The sequence below is a fragment of the Micrasema longulum genome, unplaced genomic scaffold (assembly GCF_059751315.1).
Source record: "Micrasema longulum isolate JH-2025_06_02 unplaced genomic scaffold, ASM5975131v1 h1tg002537l, whole genome shotgun sequence".
In the NCBI taxonomy this organism is placed as follows: Eukaryota; Metazoa; Arthropoda; class Insecta; order Trichoptera; family Brachycentridae; genus Micrasema; species Micrasema longulum.
The window spans coordinates 18013-45921 of record NW_028279677.1 but is presented as its reverse complement, the minus strand read 5'-3'; the positions used below and the strand labels follow the sequence as shown (position 1 = coordinate 45921).

General features: G+C 31.3%; 1 protein-coding gene across 1 annotated transcript in view; it reads right to left on the bottom strand.

Moving 5' to 3' along the window:
- Window positions 1-27909, bottom strand: part of LOC148271997 (cell adhesion molecule Dscam1-like) — a gene marked incomplete at its 5' end in the record, with an annotated part of 97155 nt that overhangs the window by 52239 nt on the left and 17007 nt on the right. Inside the window, 12 exons of the mRNA XM_088240640.1 lie at window positions 3797-3935; window positions 10980-11189; window positions 12596-12796; window positions 15259-15416; window positions 16297-16453; window positions 17748-18035; window positions 19513-19698; window positions 20552-20740; window positions 21916-22095; window positions 24077-24285; window positions 25713-25842; window positions 26748-26906. Coding sequence (XP_088096766.1) covers window positions 3797-3935; window positions 10980-11189; window positions 12596-12796; window positions 15259-15416; window positions 16297-16453; window positions 17748-18035; window positions 19513-19698; window positions 20552-20740; window positions 21916-22095; window positions 24077-24285; window positions 25713-25842; window positions 26748-26906 — 2206 coding nt within the window. The remainder of the gene's footprint in view (window positions 1-3796; window positions 3936-10979; window positions 11190-12595; window positions 12797-15258; window positions 15417-16296; window positions 16454-17747; window positions 18036-19512; window positions 19699-20551; window positions 20741-21915; window positions 22096-24076; window positions 24286-25712; window positions 25843-26747; window positions 26907-27909) is intronic.

The following is a 27909-nucleotide window of genomic DNA, read 5'->3' as shown; positions in this document are numbered from 1 at the left end:
CCAAATGTTGGCACAAGGGCTGGATTTCACTCCCAAGGGATATATTAAGATCCAAATTGTGGAAATGTGGATGTTACAAAGTGCATAAAGTGATCACCTAAACAAACTGTTAATGCCTAGAATAAGCCCAGTATTCGCTTCTCGAAAATGTTTTCCCTCTCATTTGAAAAAAAAAAACTTCTACCTTTAAAAATGACCTCAAGTTCTGTAAAAATTGGTGATTGGTTGCCTTAGAATCGACTCGTTTGGTAAAAAAGCTACCTCTCTTCAAATAAATTTAGCATCAACACTTAAAATGAAAATTCTATATCGACGGTGCTGTATTCAAGGCATTTTTTTAACTGGATTTTAGCTACAAAAAAAACTCTTCATCGATTTTTCTTAGCCTTTTTTGATATTAAATAAAACACGCCACATGTAAATTGAAGCGACGTTAAATTTTTAAAAAGATCAATATTTTAAGAGGAAATTTCATTATAATCGAAATTAAAATAAGAAACGAATATTTTTTTTGAACCAATGAAAACTCCACCCTGAGCATAGCCGAGCTAAAAAGGTAAGTACCTACAATATATATTTTTTTTGAAATTTGGAATAAAAATTAGAAACCCATTTCACTTCTCACCTCCCCGGCTATTTCTATGTAAAAAAAATGACATAAAAAAATCAGTTGCTCCGTTGAGACGTAAAATGAACACAAACAAACAAACACACTTTCCCATTTATATTAGGTTATGTAGGAGGCATAACTGTTACCTGTTATTTTTTGTAAATTTTGATTGTGTTTTTTATAAGCAACTCTGTATTGCAAAATATTTCTGGGCGTTTAACGTATAAAAATAAAATATGGATTAGTCCATTAAAACCCATTTTTATAAAAGGGTTGATGTACTCAGTGATTCAAACAAAAGAAATTCAGCATTAATAGAATTGAAATGTTAAATGACGAGATTTTTACGGCGAGGCTTGTTGCACCACCCTAATATCTGTGAAACCCGTTACAGTACGAACAAGTTTAAAAAAGCATTGAACACTTGGAAAACAAAATTTAGTTCCCGTATGACATTCATAGAAAATTCGCAAACTCATAGTTTGGTTCTTTTAGTAAAAAGTAAAATTAATTTAAGGACTGGAGGGATTCAGTTTATGAATTTTTATGAGCAATGTATTAATTTGAAATACATATGCCAATTTGGAGGTTTCAACTGAATGTGCTGTAATGTCATTCCAAAAACTTAATAAACAGTATTTTAAATCAACAAAATAGTCAAAAAGTGTTGAATCGGGCGGAAGAAACATAATACCTTATAAGAAAAGTGACGAAAAAAAAAACTATTTTTTATAACCATGGTTTTTCAGTCCAGTCTTCATATTTTATTAGATTTGGATCTTTGCGTTTAATAAACCAATGTAAAAATAATGATAACTATATTTGCCACACTTTTTCACTCTTTATTTTCATTAATGTTTTTGATTTCTTTGTGTAAAGAGATTTTAGAATAATTCAAATAAATATTTCAAAAAAGGGGGTCGGAGCGTGTTGAATCATCCGGGCCTCATTAATGTTATTTCCTAAGCAATGGAATACTTTTTTTTGTATGCTACAATATATTATGATGCATATTTTCTATTCAAAAATAAATCACGGCTCGACTTCTCTTAAGGAATTCGATATTAAAAAGAATTTGTTTAAAATAACCACATGCTTGTTGCCACATATGCATAAATATAAAAGTCGGTAAATACATTTTGCTGTCGTATAATTCCGCAAATAAATTGTATTTGATATATCAAAGTTTGCTGCTGGAATTTACTATTAAATTTCAGATTTTTATCGTTTATCAAAAATAACGGTTCAATTCATCCCCTAAATTTATTTGATACGCCCGTAAGTATAAAGCCAGCTGACACATTTTTGTAATTATTACAATTTTATGATTTTTGTGAGAAATTTGAAGTGTTTATTGTTTTTGTTTTAAAGCCAGTTGACAGAACTTTATTTTAAAGTTGAAATTACTGGATTATGTTGTTTGGTATGTTAAAATTAATGGCGAGCTACCTCCAAAACAGAAACCAATACGTCTCCTACGGTCTATTCGCGTCAGAGTGTTTCCATACTTTCTCGGGTGTCCCGCAAGGCTCTAACCTGGGTCCATTGTTGTTCTCAATTTTCATTAATAATATTAAAAATGTAATTTTGAACTCGCGTTTTCTGTTGTTTGCGGATGACTTAAAACTGTTTTTAAAGGTGACAACTTCTGACGATTTTCGTCTTCTCCAAGCGGATATATCTAATATATCTGAATGGGGAAGGCGAAACAAACTTGGGTTTAATGTTTCCAAGTGTTCGGTCACGTCCTTCACTAGGGCCCAAAAAACTCTTTTTTTTCGCTACAAAATGAATGACCAGAATCTGATACGAACATCGAATGTTAAGGATCTGGGCGTTAGATTTGTGAGCGCCCTGACATTTCATGAACACATAGAGACAATCAGTGGTGATGCATTGAAGATGTTAGGATTTGTTCTGCGTACTGCCAGGGTTTTCGAAAATACCCGCGTACTGAGAACTCTTTACAACTCCTTGGTGCGAAGTAGACTCGAGAGTGGCTCGATGATTTGGGGGCCACATGAACTGAAGTACTCTCTTATGATAGAGAAAATCCAAAAGAAGTTTCTGAGATATCTCTACATGAGAGAGTGCGGGTATTATCCTTGGCTCTACCCGACCGAGTTTCTCCAGGGTATGCTTGGCTACAACAGTTTAGAGACTAGAAGGAATGTGTATTTGACCACACATTTTTATCGATTTTTGCGCGGTATGATCGATAATTCTGAAATTATGATGAGCATTGGTTTGTATGTTCCTGATAATTACCTAAGACAGCGTCAACATAGATTGTTTCATATTCCGATATTCAGGACCAACCTGCCTATGGTTATGCCTGTTGGAAGAGCTACCGCTATGTTGAACAACATCGCTCTGGATATTGATCTGTTCCATGTATCCGAAGGGGTTTTCCGGAGCAGGATTCTTCGACTCCTTTGACATGAGTCTCTTTCGTGTATTTTTTTTCCTTTTTTATAATATGTACGTATTGAATATATTTTTGTAATGTATATGTTATATTTAAAATAAATAAATTGAATTGAATTGAATTGAATTGAATTGAATTAATGATTTTGAAGGTAAATATAAATTTATAAAAAATTAGTCCCACACGCCTTTTTTGGTCAAAAATATATGAACATAGACAAAATTATTGGTTAGTTATTGCTTATTTGATAACGTCGATGGAAAATTGGGCATCAAAACTTAAGAGTCAGAGAAACGTAAAATGATTTTAATTTCTTTACAGAAGAGGCTAAAAACAGGTTCAATATGTAGGATTTTTTAAACCCATTTTGAAGCAGGCGCCATTGAAAAATACTCATTTAAGTTTTTTAAAACATCATCTGTTTGAAAAAAAGTTTTTTTTTACTTCATTTTAAATCTGTTTTTGACTTATTCTGTAAAGCAGAGAAAATTGAGTTACGTTTCTCTGTTTCTATGGGTTCAAAAAGTAGGTAGTAATTTGAAAAAATATTCGCATTTTTAATTATCCACTTACTGAGTAACAACGAAATTTTTCCAGCAAGTTGGAAATAACAAAAAGCTAGTTTATTAATGGAATCAATTTTAAATGTTACAAAAATGTTAAGTATCTATACTTCATTCGCACTAATTAAGCAGCGTGATAGCATTTTGCATGCGCGGGGTAAGCGGGGTAGGTTTGTGGGGGTTCTACCTAGCTACCTGCCGCCGGTGACGTAGGCGCGGCGGGGGGTCCGCAGGGGGGGTGCCCCGCCCGCCCCCGCCCCAGCCCCCTCTCCGCGGCCCGGGGACATTTCCGACTGCGACTCGGCGCTAGAGTCCGCCACCGGTCGGAATATGTCTATTAGCAAAATAAACAGGTTTGTCAAATATTAGCCCAAAATGTCAACAATAAGTATATTTTGATCTCGATACGCATAACTATTTATGAAAATAATCAAACGATTTGTAACCGGTTATGAGAATATTCGATCAATCTACTGATGAAATAAAACTAATGATTACGGAAAAATCGGTTAATGGAAAAAATATTGAATTGTTTTAAATTTTTGTCGTTAGAATTGTAAAATACTATATGTTTAAATTTAGTTTATCTTAGAGGAAAATATTTGACTGTTCCAAGATTTTTTTACTTACGTTTTCTTTATATGTATTATTTTAATTTATTAACAATTACAGTCATATAAAAAACAGTTATTTTTATTCACAATTAAAAAACGAATTGTACAATTGGATATTTTTGTTGTTTGTATACATTTTGTATTTTAAGTAACTTTAGTTTTATAAATTTATGATTTAATAATTTAATAACATTTTCTGTTTAAAAGATATAACAGCAACTTTTTCCTGTATTTGATAAAATGTATTATGTTAGCAACACTGTATTGTTAAAGCCTTGTGGGCATTTAAAATTAAAACAAATATCATGCGTACTTAATACTAAAACAAACATTTTTTAACTTACAGTAACAAATAAACGTGTGTCATAAATTAAACAGTTTTTATAAAATATACATAAATAATATTAGAGGTTTAAGGAACATGAATGCAAAACAACATTTCGAATAAAAAATTGATATAAATTTAAAATTGAAATTGAAATTGAAAAGAGAGATGAGGTCGTTCATATTTTATTATGCATATATACAGCGACAATGCTTGCATGCGGCCTCCGATTTCCTTTTTGTATTTATTAATATTCCATTTAAATAAATCATTCATTATATTTTATTGAAAAGTCAACAAGAAATATCATTAAACACATAAATATTATAAATACATTTATAAAACCCAATTCTAGACTTCCTCGGAAAGTAACATTGATTGTCACATACATATAATGTAAAATAAGTAATGGTCGAAAACTTATGTTATTATAAATGTGAAAATATTTTATTCATTTTTATTTTACACTTTATATACATAAACAACATATATACATATAAGGGCGGGCATATTGCCTTAGGAAATTTCTTCCTACCTACCCAATTACGAGTTGATGCACACTTGGATACCGAATACCAATGTCGGTAGCACAGATATTTTTTTTCATATAGCGGACGGTACAGTGTAGTATTATGTACCTACTAATTTATCTTTCATATTATTCATACAGTGCGGCCGTCGCGTTGCACGCTGATTTGCTTTATGAAAGCTAGACGCCGCAAATTCACTTTGTTTTGAAACAATGATGTCATGGAAGTATTCCAAAAGAATCAGCTTGAGAAATACATGCTTAATGATTCTGAACAATTTATAAAGTTGTTTATGATTTCATCCTAAATTTCATCTATTTATTTGCAATTACTTAGTTGCATTCATTTGTTCATTATCACGCTACGGTCAAGGTTGTATTTTGAGGTTAAAATATTTATTTTTGTTCAGAAAAATGGAGAATAGAGTGAAAATCATATACTTTTGCTTTTTCTCATACTGAATTTTGAAATATGGTACGTAAAAATATAAAGATAAGGTCATTTTATGGTCCATATGAATATTTTTTTCAACTGCTCGAGAGTTTATCTCGAAAACTTTACTATGCATATTTTTTATTAATTTTGTGGAATTTACAACTTAAATTCAATTTAATCTAAAGTTGGTTTTTTCTCGAAAATCCTCGCATCATGTTTATTTTTAAGACATTACGTACACGATTTTTAGGCAAAATATTTTTTTCAACATGAAATAGTTTAACGAAGCAAGATTAGTTTGTGGTAGTGTATTAATTTAGTAATAAGTAGTATTACACATTTTTTGAGACAAGTCCCAACTACATGGGACTTTTAAGTCCTAGGGCGAGTCAGGACGAGTAATTAGTTGACACAGACATACAAGTATATCACCACAAATATGAAATTGGATCAGAAACATAATAATAATTTAAAATAACAAATACAAGGCGAATACACCATTATGGTACACAGCAAACTCAAACATTCGTAAAATCATCAAGGAGTTTCCCACTCAAATCCCTTACGCTAAGAGCAATCCAGTCCTCAACTCCCCTCTTGAAAATAGTTTTTGACCTTGAGATCTTAATACGCTTTTCCGAATTATTAAACACTCTTGGTGCAAGAAAAGAGAGATGTCTCTGAGCAAAAGTCGTACGGGTTTTAGGTATGACATAATTTGTCTTCTGAGAAATCTTCGTTGCTGAGATCTCTCCTTATTGTTCAACCAGAAGTGTGTAAGCGCTTTTTTAAGGTACAGTTGTCTCATTTTCAGCACCTTCCTATATTGAAACAACTATTTTATAGAAGTATATTAATGTGATGAATAAATTCCGAATAATCTTGTACTTTTACGTAGGTCTCAATTTCTTGAATGTTTCAGTAAACGATCATTTAATATATATTTTTTAGACACAAAATAATTCTTAGAACTGATAAAATTTACCCTAAAGAAGATAAAAGATATATCAGCTCCAGTTAGGCAAATATATGAATAAAAAATTACATAAAATAGTATCCTTATTTAAATTTAAGAACCTTAAGCAATTTCAAAGATAATCGAAACTATCCGAATTTTTGTACCACATTTCAAAGGTTTTGATAATTTATTAAACCTTGTTAGATACCTGTTCAGATTTTGAGCCTATTTCAGTATAAAATGATGAAAACGGATATCAAGTTGTAGCAGAACTAATTCAAACTTTGGACCTCTGATCTGTAAATTTGCGACACTGCCACCTAACATAGCTTACGCCACAGTCCAATCGAATAAAATATGAAAACTACAAGACGAAAAGCAAAAAAATATTTAAATTATAAATTTTTACATAAATGTTTTGTTATGCAGTCCAAATAAAAAAATATGTGAAGGTTTTGGAAAATAAATAAAATGCGTTGAATAATCGAACACGCCAACCACTACAGTACGAGACTGATTTGTCATTTTCATTCGATTTATTTTTTTAGAATTTTTTTCTGAGAGGAATCATTGAGTAGAAAATACAATTTTACAGGTAGAACTGTATTCATCCGCTTGGACACGGACTGCAGATATTTTTCTGTGTTTCGTTCTCAAACAAATTTCAGTTTTTTTTTCTTTTAGTTTTGAAAACCTTTATTTAACTCACTCGAAAATTGAGCAGTTTTTTTAAGAATTCAACATTGAACAAAAAAACATTAATTGACCCAGATATTAAAAACTTGATGTTTTTGCTCATATTGCCGTAAACAAGTTCTTATTTGAATATTTTAACGTTTTAAAATTTTATATTTAAAATGCCCCTTAAAATTCTCTCATAGATACCAACGCGCACCTAATTAGCTTCTGAACGTTTCCGAGACTTTACGTCGAAGCGGGTTTTTATAGTCCACGGATGACAAAAAATAAAAATAATCCCTCCCTTGAAAATGGGTGGTGTTGTGCGAAAATGTTTCAAGCCATTAAATCGAAACAAATGAGTCAGCGTCAGAATCATGATCCAAACATGATAAACTTACTTTGATGAGTTTAAAGTTACAAATTCTTTGTAATACCTCGATGTAATAATGACACACCATGCAACTGGACTAACAACTATGTAACACTGCTTTAAGACGCTTAAAGTATTGTTGCGAATTTCGATTGATATGTGGCTAACAAGATAACAATATTGCAAAAATATGTTAGACCCGCAAGAGACGCTTTCGTTGCTAGACTTGCCGACAAGTTTTATTTATTGTTATGATCGGCAGCTAAATTTTTGTAATTCGGGGATTCACATTGGCAGTAAATCCCCAGATATTTTTTAACATCTGGTTTAAAACATGAAGATTTTATTTTAATTTTATTTGTTTACTCAAAATGTTTAATCAGAATGAAATATATTCTATTGATTATTTTACATTTAAAAAATAAATAAAAATTACCCATAAATTCAAATATATATTTTTTTATGGAAGTTACATTTTTGAGTTACTGCCATAACAATGGTCGTTTTTTAGGTGTTATTTTAAAATGTGTTATGCCACTTTTTTATCAAATTATTATACGAAAAATACCACTTTTTTGTTCTATTAAGTATTTTTAATATTAACAGCCAAGCTATAAATAAAGTCGTATTTTTTAAAAATCTACCCGATGTATCCGTACCCGACGATAAAAAAATATCTCCGTTTGAGGTTAGTGTGGATTAACACATTTTTGCCTAACACCATCCAAATAAGCTAAAAATATGAATTACATTTCCAAAGTATATATAAAAATTCGAATGCTTAAAATAGAGCCTCAGTTTTGCAAAAAAAATGTTTAAACATAAGAAAGTATAGTTAATCATTTTATTTAAACAAATAAAAATAATAAAAAAACTGCGGGTATATAGGTGGATTATTTTTTTGTTGGATTATAGAAAATTTAAAAATAAGTACCGTGCGCGCGAATGTTTAATTAGCCAATGTAAAGGTATCAGTGTCTGTCGTTGAACCAAGTAAACATGCAAGTTTTGCTTGCGAGGGCACGCACATTTGAATGATTTAATGGAAAATCGTCTGTTACGCAAAACACGAACAAAGATTTAAATATACTGTTATGCATCATGAATACATAAAAAATGAGAATTATTTCTTTCTTCGTATATTTTGTAACTATTATTTTTTTTGGATTAATAAAACAAAAATCTAGGTCTTAAGGAATATAAGATTTTCCCCATTTAGCATTTAGCATATTGCGTATTTTTTGTATAATAAACTTTAAATACTAGTGTCATTTTATGTAATTATTTTGTAAAAAAGTAAATTTATTTTGTTTCGATTTTGAGATTGACTTTTTCAAAGCATCAGGCCACGAGATCTGATTACATGAACCCGAATATAATCCCCGTTAAGCCCCATCACCCACCGTTTTTAGGGAATACCCCTTATTTGTATCAATTTTTTGATAGTGATAGGTTTTGTCTTAAAAAAATATATTTAAAAAAAATAGTTAACCTAAAAAAAAAACGCAAATTTCATAGAAATATTAAAGATTTGGTATATTTATATAAAATTAATATTAACCTTATCAACCTTATCGACAAACATTAATAATATAAGAGCATTTCAACTGTTTACAAAAATTAGGCACTTACCTTATATCAAATATTAATTTGAAAAGAACAATAATCAACAAAAGCTACAGACTGTTCAAAAATTTATTCAATAAAAAATACGTTTTTGAAAAAATATGACACATGTAACTAGTAATAATTATACAAAAGTAATAATAATATAATCGTGGAAAGACGGGAGTGTTGTCAAGTTATGGAAGGTGTTGACCTCGCTCTTTCATGACATTGGTCGTAGGGAGTCAGAAAAGTTGATGCATGCCACGGATTGAAGAACCTTACTTGATGTCAAAAATAAAATATAAAAAAATAAGGAATAATTAAAAAAAAATATATTTATAGATGACAACCATGAAGTTTCGCATAAATAAATAGTCTATGTTTTTATGAATGTATGTTTGTGTATGCGCATGAGTGTATGTACGTGTGTGTGTATGTACACGTGTATGTATGTGTATATTTATATATATGTGTGTTTATATGTGTATGTCAGTATGTATATGAATCAAAATGTGTATTCGAATAAGTTTATATTTTGTTTGTCTGTGCTCTATATTAATTTGTTAACTATTATAATATATTAAAATGTAATTGCCTAGCTTGGAGCGGGGTATGTACCCTTTTTAGCTGGGCAAAGTGAACATGGAATTGTATTTTGATAAAGAGTGTGAATAAATAAATAAATAAATAAGAAATAATTTATCGTATCGATAAACATCAGTAGATAACTCTACGACCGTCATGTCAGTCACTATGTAATCGAATGGTATCTATATTTTGATCCATTACGTTCCAAGTATGTGTTTTTTTTAATTATACGGCTCCACGGGTTTGCGAGTGATTTTGCCTCTGACAAATAAGAATAACAAAATAAAAAAATATTCACGTGAAGGAAATGACAAAACTCAAACTGTAAAAAACAGTTAAATGTTTTAAATCAATTTGTGAGAATAAAATATAACGGTCAAAATATAACATAAACATAACATAAAATTATCGGCTTTCAGTGGCGACGGACATTTAATTAGTCAACAATATTTTGAGCTTGTCCAAATTTTTGTAGACAAGGACTGGATTCAACTCCCTGGGGAGCTGTTTATATTAACATATTACAACAGAGATGAAGAACATTTAATAGAAGGTAATATAGAAGTCCAGGCTTATGACCCGTCAATGGCTGGTTTAAGTGGCCACTTTACACACTGTGTAACATTCACCATCCTGCCTATATTTGAACATCTTTATTCCTTCAATTCTTTCATCTGTTGATGTTTGTGAAGTTAAAGAGCTGAAACCTTTATTTATACGGGTGAGATTCATCTAATTGAATTATTTCACCTACATACTAGGCAACGCCTGAAAATATTATTTTTTCAATTTCTATACTTCTTCATGGTTCAGGTAATTTATCGATAATATTTTGTGTTTGTTCAAATAAAGACAGAATGGTGAATGTTACACAGTGTGTAAAGTGGCCACTTAAACCAGCCAATGACAGGTCATAAGCCCTGTAGATGCCTGGACTTCTATATTACCTTATCTTAAATGTTCTTCATCTCTGTTGTAATATGTTAATTTAATTAGTCTTTTTATTTGAATTTCAAAAATTAAATTAAAAGTAAATTGTTGGTAGATAAAGGTAATACAATTTATTGCCTAATCATTTTCCAGATAAATAAAAAACCTTATTTATTAGAAAACGCATATATTACTTATTGGATTTAGGCTATTTATTTACAAATGTTTTTTTGATTGGTGTTCATAATTTTTTATTTATATTTGTTTTACTCAAAATATTCCAACCGATATTGCACTACTTTTTCAAATTAATATAAAAAACATTAATTTATTTATTACCTTTGGGGGTATTTATTGGCACTCTATACGAAGGGTTGGAATTGCACTCGGTACACGGGCTTCCGCTCGAGTCCGACTCGGAGTCGTGGGTCACCGGGGGGGGCGGGGCGGGCGAGGGCCGGGGGGTCCGCCCCCTGGACCCGCCCGCTCCCCCCGCTGCCCCTGAACCCCCGGCGGCCATAGTCATGGCTTTGGAGAGGGTGTACTCGTCTATAAGGGAAATGCAAGCGTAAATAATACGGGAGCACACATGAGCCGCAGCAAATTGCGATGCAGTATTTTTTGCACGTAATGGTGTAAATATTGACTTTGTTAACAACGTGTATAAATCAATATATTACAGAGCAGTGAGAACGCACTTGATTAAAATATCAAAGCAAATTTTATATATTTTTATCATAAAGTAATGTTATTCCAATGTTAACATTTATTCATTGGTAAAAAGCAGTTTGAATTCCAGAGACAGTTTTTCAATCCAAATTAATCTGCTGTATTTTTATTTTATCTGGATATTAAACAAGAGACTAAAACAATGTATGTACTACAAGAAAATTATCATTATTTTATTATAAAAAAAGTATTCATGAAAAAAATCTTTTTAATTCCTGTGATATGGTTTTAAAATAAAAACATTGCATTTTTTCACGTTTTATTGATTCAATATGTATAATTCCTTGAAATAAAGACTGAATTTACGCATTTAGCATTTTACAAGTATGAACTTTAATAGAAGCAAGAAAGTGAAACATAATATCTGTACCCCAGAGGCAGACAATGCAAATCCAGAATTTGATGAAATGACATTTCGATTTTCGTATCCGGTTTATTATCATGTCCATTGATTTTGAAAAAATCTAAGTCTTTTAATAAAAGAACCAATGTTTAAATGTACTGAAAATACAAATAAATGCCATAAATGATTAGAAATCACTTAGAGAAAGTAGATTATTTAGGCTCTTGTTGAGCATTTGAGGTTTGGATTTGCATCCGTCTGCCTTTGAAGTACATATATGTTAATGTAATATTTTTTATTTGTGGCATTATTTAATAATATGCATCCGTCAACTTTCTATTTTGTTATATCCCAACTCAACATAGGGCTCATGGATTTATAGAGCTAGGGATACGTTATTATTATTTTTGTAATATGTGTTTTTATAAATGACAAAATTAATTATAAATGATGTCCCAGGTAATTAAAAATTATCATTGTTATAAACTAGATATAATAATATTATCGAATAATTTATTTAATTTCAAAAGCTGAATAAATAAAAAAAAAAATCTACATTTATTCCGTATTTCAGATATTGTCTTACGAAAAATTCGCTTAGTATGAAAATGATTACAAAACAAAATAAATAAAAATAAATGTATTTTTAGCACGCATGATTTTGTTTCCATTATGAGTATATTTCACTGTCTAAATCTTATGTTAAAAATTAACCAAAGAAAGAAAGACTTAAATGATTACGAATTCAAAAAATAATAAAATAAAAAGACTTGTGAAAAAAAAATTGACTTGGTAAACATTCAACAAAAACGATTTTATGTTTGAATATGAAACAAAAATGACTTTTCTAAACTTTTTGAGGTGTTGTTAATGCTTCTCTTGCCTGAACTACTGAACGATCTGTGTTTGGCACTCCTTCTATCCGTGCTCCTCAGCAGGTTAGGGCGGGCAGGGGCTGGCCCTAGGGCTTCCCCCTCCGGGCGGCCGAAGGTCCTGAACTGAACCGAGTAGTCCAGGGTAGCCGCTCCTCCGCTGGGCGGGCCGCCCATACTGAACGTGGCGTATGGACTTATCTCGTACATTTCTAAAAATAACCAAAAATTTATCCAAATCAAGCATTAAATGTTTTTAGCCACTTACCGGCATTTCTATGTCAACCATTTTCAAAACGTACCTAATTACATAAAAATGCAAAAGTTATTAAGCACCTTCACCATAGAAGTACGTGCACAAAAATATAAAGCCATCAACAATGCACGTTGGTGTTGGCTACTAACTTGTTAACTTGGCTACTGGCATGTAAATTTTATATTTTTGTGCAACTACTAGGGTATAGTGGGTTTTGCACTTTGGTGTAATTAGTGTCCTGACGAAGAGATGAGTACGTTTCAAACCCGGTACACATAGGAATGTCATTTAGTAGATACCGCATCAGCTGAATATAATGCTACCTATATATTTGAAGTAGGAATGAAATTGAAAGTTCACTTATCTTTGACCAAGAATATTTTGAGTAAAAAACATCGCGTTAGTTTCGGGAAAAAAAGGTACATACAATTATTTACTAACATTTAGAAAAAAAAATTGATCACTAAGTTTAAAGTCTAATTTGCTAAAATTTTATTTATTTATTTTGGTTCACAAACGATAAACAATACATATGACATTGGTATAATAATCACAAATTGTTATTTTAGATATTGCTCATCAATAATATGTGAACACAGCATGCTCACATTAAGAGATAAAAAAAAGTTTATTTTGGATATTTTCTGAAATTGTCTAGCTTAATTGAATTCTATGATTGTTTTAAAAGATATAAAAATAAATTATTACTAACAGGCTATTGCAAATTACTTTACCTAACTAACATAGGTGACTATTTGATTGTATAAATTGCGTTACAGTTTTCCCATAATTATTTAATGTATCGTTAAAAATATCAATATCAGCATTATTTTTGACATTATCCCACAATACAATAGTATAAATCAAGTGGCATTTTAATAAAATAAACATAAAACGTCTTTGTTAATCACTTCATTTGTTTTTGACACCATCGTTAAAACCCAGACAAAAGTGGACTAAAGAAAATATTGTTTTTTTTTCCTTATTATTATTAATTGCGTTTTTAATTTCTTAGATTTCCAAGTTTTCTTATTTAAATGCTTTATTTTTTACATGAAGAACTTTTAATCTTGTATCTTTATTAAAATAATTAATTTTTTGTAACAGATGGTTTGCGAATTCAGAAAAAAAAAATATTACTTAGCACCTTAAGGGTTTTTTTACTCTAATATTGAAGTTTCTTTTAGTTATTCCAATGTTAATGAAATCGCAACCATTACAATTTAATTTGTATATGTCAGATTTATAATACTTAAGGAGTATATCTATATATTCTATCACTTCTTCACAATATTTTAGATTTTCCCACTTCGCCTGTTTATCTGAGAGAGCTCTTCCAACCTTTTTCACAACACGGACTATCTTTTCGTTCTTGTAACGAGAGAACCCTTTTAATATCCTGTTATTACTCTAATTTTCTTGCCTCCTTTTTTACAGTAGTATCCGCTTGATTGTTAAATAATCTACACACAAATGTTAGAGACGCGCCTTCTTTATTTACATTAAATGTCACTATCTAAATATTTGAATTGTTCCTTTATCCTTCTTTTTTCCTTCCTATCCCCTTCCCTCTCTTCATAGTGTTGTGTTATTTTTATATATTCGTAGTATAGTGTTAATGTTATATATATACTCGTATTTAAATTTTGTTGATCTTTGTTTTTGATTTTTGTATAAAATTGTAAGATTCAATATGTCTATGTACTTGTAATTTTCTCAAACTGAACGATTTGGGTAGGTAGGAAGAAATTTCTTTAAGGCAATATGCCCGCCCTTATATGTATATATATATTGTATACATAAATAAATGCTTGTCACAAGAGGCAAAATTGGCAGTTCACAACGGAGTCCTGGTCCCATCCCTGATGTATGGTAGCGAAGTATGGATTGGAAAAACAGGGATGAAAGTAGGCTGAATGCTGTCGAAATGCGATCTCTCAGGTGAATGTGTGGTAAAACTATGTACGATAGATGCACAAATGTTGAGATCCGTACATTATGTAAGGCTGAGACAAGCATTATCGACAAAATCAAGAAAGGAGCTCTGCGCTGGTTTGGACATGTAGGACGAATGGACAGCGAGAGAACGGCTAAGAATATTTACAATGCGAATGTTGATGGATGCAGAAATAGAGGAAGACCGAGAAAGACATGGCATGACCAAATCCAACAAATATTTAAAGATGGACATATCAAAAGTCGGAATAATCGGCGCGCGTGCATGAGAAGATGTATGAATGTAGAGGAAGCGAGATCTGTATGCAAAGATAGAGTGATGTGGCGTTCTATCCTCTCTACCTTCCCTTACGGGGAAACGGCGTGATGGTTTGTTTTTTTTGTTTTTTTTTGTTGTTTTAAATAAATAAAATAAAACACTTAATATTGCATTCACCATTCTGCATTTGTTTGTTTATTTACCTGATTGCTGATCGTTTTTTCCATTAAGATGTTTGATTGGAGATGAAGTGTAAACTTGTTGACAGTTCCTTCTGTTGTCTTGATGTTCTACTGATTTCTCATCTTCAGATATATCACCTCTACTATATCCCTTAAAGAAACAACTTGAGAACGAAGATCTGCAAGAAAATGTTCATTTTAAAAAAGTAAATACATTTTTTTTAATGCAGCAATTCACACATACAATACAAAAATATCATCACTTTCCGCGCCTAATGGTAGATCAGGCACTGCATTAGTACATTAACTTTAATCGAATAGTATTTTTTGTTAGACAAAAATAAGATGCATTCAGGTGTCAGCCAAAGAAATATGATATTCTTGTGTTTAACACTTAAAGTAATAACATGCCACTGGCTAACAGAGTCGCCCATATAGACAAAAACCATTCTATGATTATTAACCTAAAAGTTAGCTACTGTTTACATCAATATACAGGCCATAGATACTCGATATCCAGAATTAAAGCTCAGTTGTTAAACTAAAAAAAACATGCCGAAAATTTAGAACGCTTTCATTATATTCAATGGTGCTAAAGGGCTTAAATTAAGCGAATTGAAACATGTGAAGCATGTCGGAAATCAAACCTGAGACCTTTTGCATGATAGGCAAACGCGTTAGACTTTTGAAAATGAGGTGAACATTACAGAAAAAAACTGTTGTACATAAAAAAAGTACATATTTAAATAACGAAGTCTTGAGAAAAATATAGGTAACAGCCAAATGCAAATTTGATTTAATTAAAAAAATTATCGCAACAAATACGTATTTTTTTAATAATTAAAATTAAAACATTTTCATTAAAAAAGAAGGAACATATGATACAAAAAAGTTAGATGAAGCAACTGCAACAACTACTTATCATTAAAAATTAATAGCCAAGTTCATGCATTATCAATGTTCTATCAACGAATAATTAATGATCGGGGGAAGGGGGAATCACATTAGATAGTTGATATAAGAGTGTCAAAATGTTTACTTGATTGTTCAATATTATACCTTTTGTTCCTCAAAAGGATGAATAAAATAATAGCTAATGATAAAATTGCGAAACAGGCTAGTCCAGCCATTATTGCACTCAGCTTGCTAAATATTTCAATTGGAGGGTGGTCAGCATCCCAATGGGGAGGAAATACAGCTGGTGATGCTATTCGACCTGCAAAAAATAAGTAAATAAAACTGCTTAAAAGACACGAAAACGTTGATTGAAAATATGTTTATTAATTCATTTGGTTTTAAATCTTCAGAAAAATTATGCAAACGATTCCAAGTCATGATTACTGATATGAAATGATTTTTTTTTATTTTTAGTTTTAAGCACTTAATCTAAACAATCTTAAATTCTACTTAAGTTTACAAAAGGTATAGTTATGGCATAATCTAGGTGGACATAGCAAGTGTGTCATCGCGAGTCAGGACGCTTCACTTTTTAGTGAAAATCCATTGATTAGATAAGGAATAAAATACATTATGTCGAATTAAAGATAAATGCAATTTAATGATGGTATTAACTTTGCTCAAAAAAAGTGTTACACTAGTAAGTAATTTTATTTATATATTATTGTATTGTAAATTTATAAGATAAATTAATGAATACAAATGAAATCATGTTTTGAGTTTGTCCAAATTTTTGTAGACAAGGGTTGGATTCAACCCCCTAGGGAGCCATCAATATTAATGTAAAACAACCGAGATGAAGAAATTTTTATAGGAGGAAACATATAGGTCTAGGCATTTACAGGGCTAATGACCTGCCATTGGCTGGTTTAAGTAGCCACTTAACATACTGTGTAACATTCACCTGGCTCAAGAAGAAGTATATACATTGAAAAATATTTTCAGGCGTTGTCTAGTATGTAGGTGAAATAATTCAATCAAATAAATCTCACCAACAACCAATAAAGGTTTCAGTTTTTTAACTTCACACACGTCAACGGATGGAAGACTCGAAGGAATATAAATGTTCAAATATAGGCAGAATGGTGAATGTTACACAGTGTGTAAAGTGGCCACTTAAAATAACCAATGACAGGTCATAAGCCCTGTAGATGCCTAGACTTCTATATTCATTTCTATAAAAAGTTTTTCATCTCTGTTGTATTACATTAACAATTTAAATATTTATATTATATTCTGTTTTAAATATTAATTGATTAAAGCCCTTAGTAGTCTTAAATAATTCCTGTCTGACCTTCATTGTTTTGGAAACGTTTAAAAATGAAAAATGAAATAAAAATTTGAACAATTTTAATCGAGTCCCCTGAAAAATATTTTTGGGGCGCATCAGTCATTTAACCTTTATACCACCGATGTGCGAATTTTTCTTAAAAAACAGTTGTGTTTTAACAAGTGAGAATGTATTTTGTATGTGATCTAATTAAATCTAAAATGACATAAATTGAATTGATTACATAGAAAACAATACTCATAATAAAAACAATTTATCTCACCTCCATCTGGAGTAAGGGTAGAAAAATAAAATTTCCCCGTTGTTGAACCGGCTTCATTCACTGCAGATAATCTTAAGTAATACCAAGTGCTAGGAATTAAGTTTTCTATTACTAATCCCTCCGTTTTAAGGGCAGTTCTCTGAACATTCCAAGCAGTTTCAGTCAGTGGTCTATACTCTACAAGAAACTCTGATATTGGGCATCCACCATTATCCCATGTTAGTAAATTTAGCTTTAAACAGGAACTGTTGGTTGAAATGAGATCTTTCTCATTTGGAACTTTGGAAGCTGAAACAAAAAACATTTTAAGTATTTTAATTTTGTTTTTTTACTACAAATTAATCTTGTTCTAAAAATAACAATGAATTCTTGCATTTCGGAATAGTTTTTGTGATAACCATTAATTAATAAACAAAGTCGCCAATATATTGTTTTTTTATAAGTATGAGATCGGCACGAGATTAATAATACTAAAACATTAATATAAAAGTAATATAGCAAACAATCATCATGTCCTCAATCACACCGGTTGGTGAATATGGCACTGAATTGGTTAAGCAAATGTAGCGTAAATTGGTCACCTGTTACTCAAAGGTATTGGATCAGTTTTACATTTCAGGTGCCAGAAACACTTAAATAAATATTTCAGTGTAAAACCACAGTTAAGATCTCTGTCAAATACCTTATTAATATGAATTGGATTGCAAAATAGCGAAACTGGCAACTCAATTAATATTGTTGAACATTTTAAAAATGTATCGGTACCTCGTGCGTTCAGTGGTTCATAAATACGGAATTCAACCTCTTTTTCAATTGAACTCCGAGGATTCGACACCAAGCCTGACCTCCAATTTGCAGCCCGATAACAGCCCACTTCATGTAGTAGTAGATACTTAGGCTCATAGATCACCACACTCTACTCACTGTGTCATTTGATCACCACTCACTGTATTGACTTTTTTTCAATGTACGGAGGCTTGTGTTTGAAAAATTAAAAAAAAACCGTAGAAAAAAAGAGAACTGTTTCCATACGATATTAAATACACGATTTTAAAAATAAATTAAAAGATCTTTTTGGGTGATTATGAAGAGTTCTAGACCCACTTGCAAGATGCAGTTCTTCCTTAGCAAGTTTTTGAAAAATAAGGCAATTATAATAAAGTAATAAAAATGATCCAAGTATGCTGACATAAAAGTAATGCAGTGACCTATGCACAACATGGTGCGAATAGGAAAATATTCACAAATATTTAAATTTAAAAGCCATATATAAAAAGTCATAAAAACATTTTTTTTTAAATGTTCAAACCATCTCGCCGTTTCTCCGTAGGGGTGGGCAGAGAAGATAGAACGCCACTTAACTCTGTTTTTGTTTACATACCCTGCTTCCTGTTGATTAATATATTTTATGAAGAGTTTAATGGATTTGTCCTCGTTTTTTTGTATCCATCTGCATTCGCATAGTAAATCTTTTTTTTAAATCAGCCATTGCCCCCCAATTTTTTCTGGGCCTTCTACCGCCCTCCTAAGGGCCTTCAGCGTATGGAAGCTTAACCGGACACTCTAAGAAAGACTGGTCTAGCCAAAATCGCTTTGAGTATAAGATGTGGCGTCCACGTATAGTAAAAAAACAACATTTGAAGAACAAAGTAGTGAAAACACTTAAAGCCAGCAGTGTGACCCTAATTTAGAAGGATACAGTGTTGGACGTTGTATCATTAACATGCATTAAATATAACAAAATTATAAGAGTGAATATTTTTACCCCCTCCTTTAGTCGTTGCTCTTATTCTTTGACTTGGTGGTCCAATGTCAACAGAGTTTTGTGCTTCTAGATACAATAAGTAAGAAGATCCACAGGCGAGTCCTTCTAAAGAATAGCTTTGTGTATCACCAGATAAGGACAAAACTTGCCAGGGCTGTCCTTCTCTGGCATAATGTAAAATAAAATCTGTAAAAAACAAACAAGTGTGCTGTTTTATTGTTAAAAATAAATGGCAGCATCAAGAGTTCATTTCATGAAAAAAACTAGCCAACACTATTCGTAATTCTATGTAGCCGACTAGATTTATTTTATGTTATAAAGTTATTGAGTATTATCATTTGTTTTTTTAATTGCTAGTTTTTATTTGTAAACACAAACTTTGTTTTTACATAAATAAAGCACTAATTAAAAATAATTTTTAACGAAGTAACGTAAATAAAGTGGAATTTTTTCGTAAATAATTTTTGACAAAATGTGTAGCACGTCATATTATTATTTTTAATATTCAACTTGATTTTTTTTCTGTCTTTAATATTTTATGCCTATAAGACCTTGCCATTTTACTGGGATTAAAAATTGGCCGATTGGCGTTTTTAAAAACTAATTTAGAATAAATATTTTAAGTTATTTTTATTTATCAAATAATTTCAATTTTCAAACCCATTCCTAAAAGTTGTAAATTACTCGAACTCTTTGATAAATTCAACTTGTAAATATTTTGTGGTCGTTTAATTACACAAGTATTTTTTATTAAAAACAAGCAACCGTTTTATGTATAATTTATTATTTTAAGTGGTAAAAAAACATTTTGTTGCCTTCTCATACATAACAAAACTATATCTATTGCATAAGTTCAATATTATATTTGTTTAAGTAATATGAAAAAATAATAAATAACCATACAAAAATATATTAACTAATAACTTCAATTATCCTAAACAATAAGGGAGCTATTGATACTTGTTAAAACGGAAATATTTTAAAACATGCACAGCAAGGAAGGAATAATTCTCTAGAGTTACTTGTATAGGGAACTTACTTTGTATAGGGGATCCTCCATCATCTACTGGTGGCCAGTGTAACTTCAGAGTCCCTGATGCAGCTTGCTGCAGCCTGAGTTGAGGAGTTGCCGGAGGTAGGAGAGCCACTAAACCATAAGTGATACTATCCTCTCCAAACAAGTTCTTCGCACTACAAGTGTAATTTCCCGATAAAGTAGCATCCATACCTGGAATAAAAAGATTCATCAATGTTTTGAGTATACAGTCTTGTCACATCCGAAACCACGATGATCAGTACGGGAAAGAAGATATATTTGCATTTAAAAAAAAATATTTAGAACTAACAAATTTTTTAAAAAGAAAATATTAAAAAAACAAATGATTGCGTACTTCTACAGGGGAGAAGCGAGGGGGGCGCCGCCGCGGGGTTGACGGTATATCAGACTCCCCCCTCCTCGTTTCTCCGCTGCAAAAGTAAGCAACCATTTGTTTTTTTTAATATTTTATTTTTGTAAATTTTATTCGCTCTAAAAATTTATTTTAATGTGGCAATATGTCTTCTTGCTCATACTGATCATTGTGGTTTCGGATGTGACAGGGTTTAAAGAACCCCTGTATACAATTATTTGAAACAAATACTGGATTGAACCCCGATTGAAACAAAAGAATGAAAATCAAAAAGTATTTTTAAGTTTTGCCATTGTTTATTGAAGCAATAATAATAAAATGGATGAATTTCACCTCCATTAATGGAAGTTTCAGTACATTTACTTCACAAAGAAGAAATAATGGAAGAAATTCAAATTTTCGAAAGTACTCATAAAGCCTGGGTGTTTTGTGCTGTAATTCACTACTATAATTTGACCTCATGGCTTGTTGTGGTGCCAGTGTTGTGACATTTACATACATTTCACCTACGTACTAGGGAATTGGGACGGGATGTGGTCACGTGGGAAGTGTCGCGGACTCCGGATCAGGAGGTCTGAGATTCGAATCCCGCTCTATCACAGCTTGTTTCTAATTTTCTAACATGTTATTTTTATAATTAAATGGCTGCAAAATTCAAATGTTTGTGTAAATCATAAAAAAACAATAATAAAAAATCAAAATCGATATGTTTCGAAAGAAATAAACAGCATTGATGAAAATGCAAATACATAATATTATGTAGGTGTTAAAGTTAAAAACTAGCAAAATTCACAACTCACCATCCCTAGCCTTAACCACTACACTACGGAGTTTGAAATTATATTCTCTTTTATTTTATTCTATCCATTCTTAAGAATCTTTGTTTTATTTCTTCAAAATTTTTTGTTAATAGCAAGTAAGGAAATATTTTTCATGTTCTTTTGTTTGCATATTTTTTGTTGTTTTTTCTAATAATTTAACATATGAATCTTACTGTATATATCCAGATGACCCGTGTGCGTAACTTGGTAGTGAGGGCTGTAAGTTACAGGTCTACCCCGGTGCATCCATCTCGTTCTGGGGGACGGGTTGCCTATTGAGAGGCACGAGAGGGAAACACTCGAGCGAAGCGGCAGCCGAAGAGTTTGGCCAAAGGATGCAATGCGGGCGGGCGCTGAAAATCATTAAATAAATATTATAAAATATTTACTACGCGATTAAAAAACGGATGAATTAAGAAAATATAATCATCATCATCAGTGGCGCTACAGTCCGCTGTGGACCCTGACTTCCTCCAGAATCAGTCTCCATTCCTCCTTGTACCCTGCGGTTCTTCTGTAGTTCGTCAGGCCAATTGCTTTAATGTCACTCTCCACATTATCCAGCTATCTTAATTTTGGTCTGCCTCTGCTTTGTCTGCTTTCCGGAGTGGTATAATTTTTTTTTTTTGGGGTACGATGATCATTCATTCTGTGCATATGGCCCAACCATTGTAATCGTCTTAGATTAATGGATTGTAAAAATTTAAGTTCGCCAAATAGTGCCTCTGGTTCATAATTAAACCATATCTTCCACACTCCGTTTTGGTTGACAGCACCAAATATCTTCCTTAAAATTGTTCTTTTAAATCCTAACACCATGTTTTCATCTCTTTTGTTTTGGTCATAATTCACCATTCAGCACCATATGCACCAATGACCAGTTTGACGAGATTTTTGTAAAAAATGGTCTTAGTTTTTCTAGAGAGCAATTCGGATCCCAGATGTTTAAACAAGCCATAAGAACATCTTATAAACATATTATAGATCTACATAACTTCTTTTTTATTTGAAAAACCCACCGGGGTTATACAAACAAATTACACGGTGACGTCATTTTACGTCTCGTGTATTCAGTATAATCATAGTGTCATTTTTAATCTTTTAATTTAGATATAATTTCAAAGTAGTCGGGTAAGTAAGTCATTGTAGTGTTTGAGCCAATTGAATAGTATGTTTGACTGTCCTGCATTTGTTCTTGCTTTTTTAATGTGATAGTATTGTTGTTGTCTGGTATTACATGTGTGTGCGTCAGCGTTTCAGTTACTATTATGGTTCGTTTTGTATGTTTCCTATTATAAAAATAGAAATGTAAAAGGCATAATGAAACTTTCAGCACTCATGTCGCTTTATGTTCTTTATTCCCACAATAAAAAACGTACAGTTATTGCAAGTAAACTTAAATACACTTTGTTATCACATTTGAAAAAAAACGATGTTTGCGACATCTATTTGTAAAGGAAGATGATTATCCTGCGCTGGTTTGAATCTCGGCTGAAATAAAAGGGATGCGATTTCTCTTTAAAGTACTCAATTTCATTCGATCTAGCAGTTTTCAAAAAAGTACCAAAGATGTCAGTAACATTTTCGTTATTGTAAAAACTACAATATTTAAAAAATAATAAACTAGATTAGTATCAACACAAATCGTTTCATATTTTAAACTAAAATTTAAAAACTTAAAATACACATTACCTATTATTATTTTTTCTTGGAAGAAAAACATAAAGAAACATCATTTTGAACATAAACATTGAAACGCGAGTTGAAATTAATGTACACTTAAAAAAAAAAATTCGACCGACATATTTAGTTACAGATGAATCGTACAAATCCAAACGGCGCGATAAAGTAACTTGTGATCGGATGATTTTTTTCGTTTATTTTTTATTAATGACTTCGCCACTTTTTTGCACCTAATGGTATATATGGCACTGTATTAGCATATCGATGGCAGCGTATCATGATCATTTTGTGTAACATGAAGGTATGACGATCAGTCTAACGATATAAGCGCCTCTTTTGTTAGTTTTTGTTGTTTACACAGTAACTACACAAGACATCATAAGGCCGACTAATCATTAAATGATTTATTTTGCAAAATTTTTACCTAAGAGATGCCATTAAATAAATAAATATTAAAAAATTAAAAATCGACGCACCATAAATTCGTCATGCCGTGAAATTTTTTACGATTATTATATATTGATGCTACATTAAAAGCGCAATAAAACTCTTATATTCTTGAATGAATTACTGTGGCCATTTTTTCATTCTGTAAGAAGTAGGCTCTGTATTGTAGTGATCATTTTTTTATTTATATTGCAAATTATTTACCCCTGCTATTAGTTCCTTGTGTGACTATTGACGTTGGTTCCCCTTCTCCTGAGCTGGTAGCCGAAGACACCCAAAATTCATACAATCTGTGTTCAACTAATCCTGTTACTTCTGTTGCAAAATAGCCACCTGGACTTGGCATGCTGGTAACTCCTGAGGACGAACTACTTCCATCAGGAGAAACTGTGATTGTCGAATGCTTACCGACCCTAGAAAAAAAACAAATACTAAATACATTGTATTGTTTTGGATGAACGGATTAAGTTCTCCAAAATAACGTCTATATTTAAGATAAAGATCCATTATTGGATTTTAACGAGGAGTAGGGACCGCTGTATAAGATTGTTTCGGGAATAAATATAAAATATCGATACTATCTTCATTATTATCCTTGTAAGTATATGTGTATATCATCTTTGAATAAACTTAATTGTGATGCATAATTGTTTGTAAATATACATTTTTTCTTTATTATTATGTTTTTATTATATATTTTTAATAACAATTAATGACTGAATTAAAATATAAAATTGCTATAAATTATTAATAACATATTGCCATGTATTATTATATAACTTTTCTGCTTTCCATTTTTTGACATGTATAAATTTTTGTTATTTTTATTTTCCTATTTCTATTTTGTATACTGTTTAATATGTTATTGAATGTTTTTGTTTTATATATAGAAGAGTCCTAACTTAACACGGAATTTTCCAACAAGTCGGGACATTAAAAAAATATACTTGTGCTCTATGATAAAATTGTGTGTTTTGTGCATTAAATAATAAAAAAATATGTATATTTATATATTTATATTACATGATATTTGATTATGATAAAATCATTTTTGATGAGTACTTGATTTTAATATTTAAGAGATTTTGTAAGGGAAGATTGAATATTTAATTTAATAAAAATTTTACATCGGTAGAATAATTTAAAATTGGTAATATTTTGAGCGTGTCTAAATGTTTGTAGTTAAGACTAAATTCCACTACTTTAGAAGTTTTTATAATGCAAATGCTCTTGATGTTGGACAGCCATCATCATGCCCTTTCCGCACCTAATGGTGCATAGGACACTGCATTCGTACTCCAATTGCAGCGTATCTTGATCAATTTTTTGTTACATAAAGGTAAAATGGTCAGTCTTAGGCTTCAGGTGCCAGTCCAGGGACTGTGAAATATCATAATGTAAAAACACCGTTTTAAATAGTTATTTTATGACAACCGTGTCGGGAATCGAACCCGAGACCTCTTGCATGGTAGGGAAACGCGCTGACCATTACACCACGAGGCCGACAAATTGGGCAGTATTGTGTCATTATTAAATTGAATTATTGCTTCAGGGTTTTTGGCATGACGTGGATTCCCAATTGAACACATTAAGTATTTCGTTTTATTTGTCAAGATGTTTCGGTCTTTTAAAAAAATATTTTAATCAAAATTTGATATCAAAACACAAGCAGTCGACTTGGAATTTTTTTTTTCAATACATAAATTTCTAATGAATTAGAAATACCTTTTTTGCTAAGATTTCAAGCATCATCTGTATCAATATACAACTCTAAGCTTTTCCACAAAACATATGGAATAATAAGAGAAAGAAACACTGGAAAATGAATTAAATCAAATACCTTCCTGCTTCTCTCGAGTAAACTGTGTATTGAGTAATTTTTCCATTCTTCAAAATTGGTGGCAGCCAACTCACGACGATGGAGTCAGCAGTCAGAGCAAGTGCTTTTATGAGAGCCGGCGGACCAGGAACTACAAATATAAATTAACTGTTAAAAAGTAAAATTTTGTAATCGCTTTGGCAAATTTATCTCATATCGGTGTCCAATCAATTCAACTTCTATTTTTCTAAATCCGATTATTTTTTTTAAACATACGAATACATTAACTAAGGCTCTTATTAATTACTGCAGTAAGGTAAGATGATAGTACTTTACACATTTTTAGTGTATCGTGTTTACTTTTGGAATTCTGGCTGCAGTTATGACTGTCATTTATTCTATGAAAATTATCTTATTAGTATTTCATAGAAAAACTAGTATAACAGACATTGAGTTTTTTGGGTCAGTTTTTATTTATTTGTTTACATGAATTTTACATTTATATGTGTACACCACCAAGGTGAGAGAGTTATTTAATAACAAAAACATGACTTTTTTTAAATCATCATATAATTTCCATGTCAGTTTTATAAATCCAAAAATGATTCTTTTATCGGCTGTTGAATTCAGTACGTCTTTCAAAATCAGATCTGCATCCTGCAGTTTTGGCATAATCTACCGACATACTATTCTGAGTTGATATTTAGGACGTCGAGAACTTGATACTTTTCAAATTAGGCAAGCTTTATGGAGGTTTTTAGAAAGCATCTGTAGATTGCCCAGTCCACCGTATTGCAACCGTGACGGTTGTCTTTTTGCTATGTTTTTTACAACGTTAATTCACCATTCATCTTTCTTAATTTTTATTTTTCCACATGCGCTCCTAAATAAAATATTTAGTATGAAAGTTTAAAAAAATAATATCATTTTTGGTTATTGTACTAAAAAAAAATGTTTTCTAATCAAAGAGGAATCGCACCACTTCACTAAGATTCATCAAAGCAATCGTATTGACGTATATCCAAAGTTATCTTATTTAAAAAAATGTTTCCTTACGGTCTTCGTCCGTTAAGCAAAAGAGTGGCAGGCTTCGTTTTCCATCCCCCGCCGCAGTAAAGGCCAGAACTTGAACGGAGTAGTTCGTGTAACGTCTCAGTCCGTGTAAATATGTTTCAGCACTTGTGGTCCTTTTCATTTCACCAACGATGGTAGTGGCTGTTGAAGAACAATATTAACTTTAAAGAAATTTTAATAAAATATTTGTAAAAAAATAAAACTTTTTATTCCTCCCAAAATATGGACCTAGAATTAATGTTGTGTAGGTATTTAAAATACTGGAAGTAAGAAGTTATAAAAAAGACAGTTGTTTTCTCGAAACAGCAGCAACAGTAAACAGTAAAGTTGTTACTGTAAGGAAAAACTTGTCAAGGTGTTATTCATTCACAAGAACTGCTTCGTAAAACTGTTTCTAAAAATAACAGTTTAAAACAGTATGGGGGAAAACCACCACCCCTACAGGATCGTATTTTTTTTGTTTCATTTGAAGAGTCGCTTTCATAAGCTAACAGCCTCGGGGGGAGGGGAGTGCCTGATCTTTGCCCACACTGGTCTCAACTGTTATATAGAAGCAGATCAATGTTATCATAAATGTATATTCCTGTCTACTTAAAGTTTACAAATTAAATACCTGCTTGCACCAAAAAATTTTAATATTGAAAATGTTTTTTATTATACTCTTTTTAAAGACATAAATCACTATTGTCTACCGTAAAATTAAGTCTTCCGATGATTTTCGATGCGCAGCGTGTTAAACGTTCCATATTCTGTAAATATTACATTAAGAGGTCATGTCATTTTAAACACACTGTACAGACCTTTAATAAAATCTGCCTTATGTTTGCGTTAAATAAGTTTCCATATAAATAAAAATAGATAATAAAAACTACAATGGCCAAACATCACTATACGTGTATAGGAAGGAAGCTTTTTAATAATTTACCACAAAACCTACATGAAGAAATAAATTACAAAAAATTCAAAAATACATTAAAGAAAAGCTTCCTCCCATAGAACACATTAATTGTATTTTAAAATGTACGTAAATATAAATGAAAGGTATGTACTATACAAATAGGTATATTCGCATGTTATGTAAATGTATATACGAGGCATATCCAGAAAATAAGAGTACCGTTTGGCTCTCGTGCTGTGAGAATTT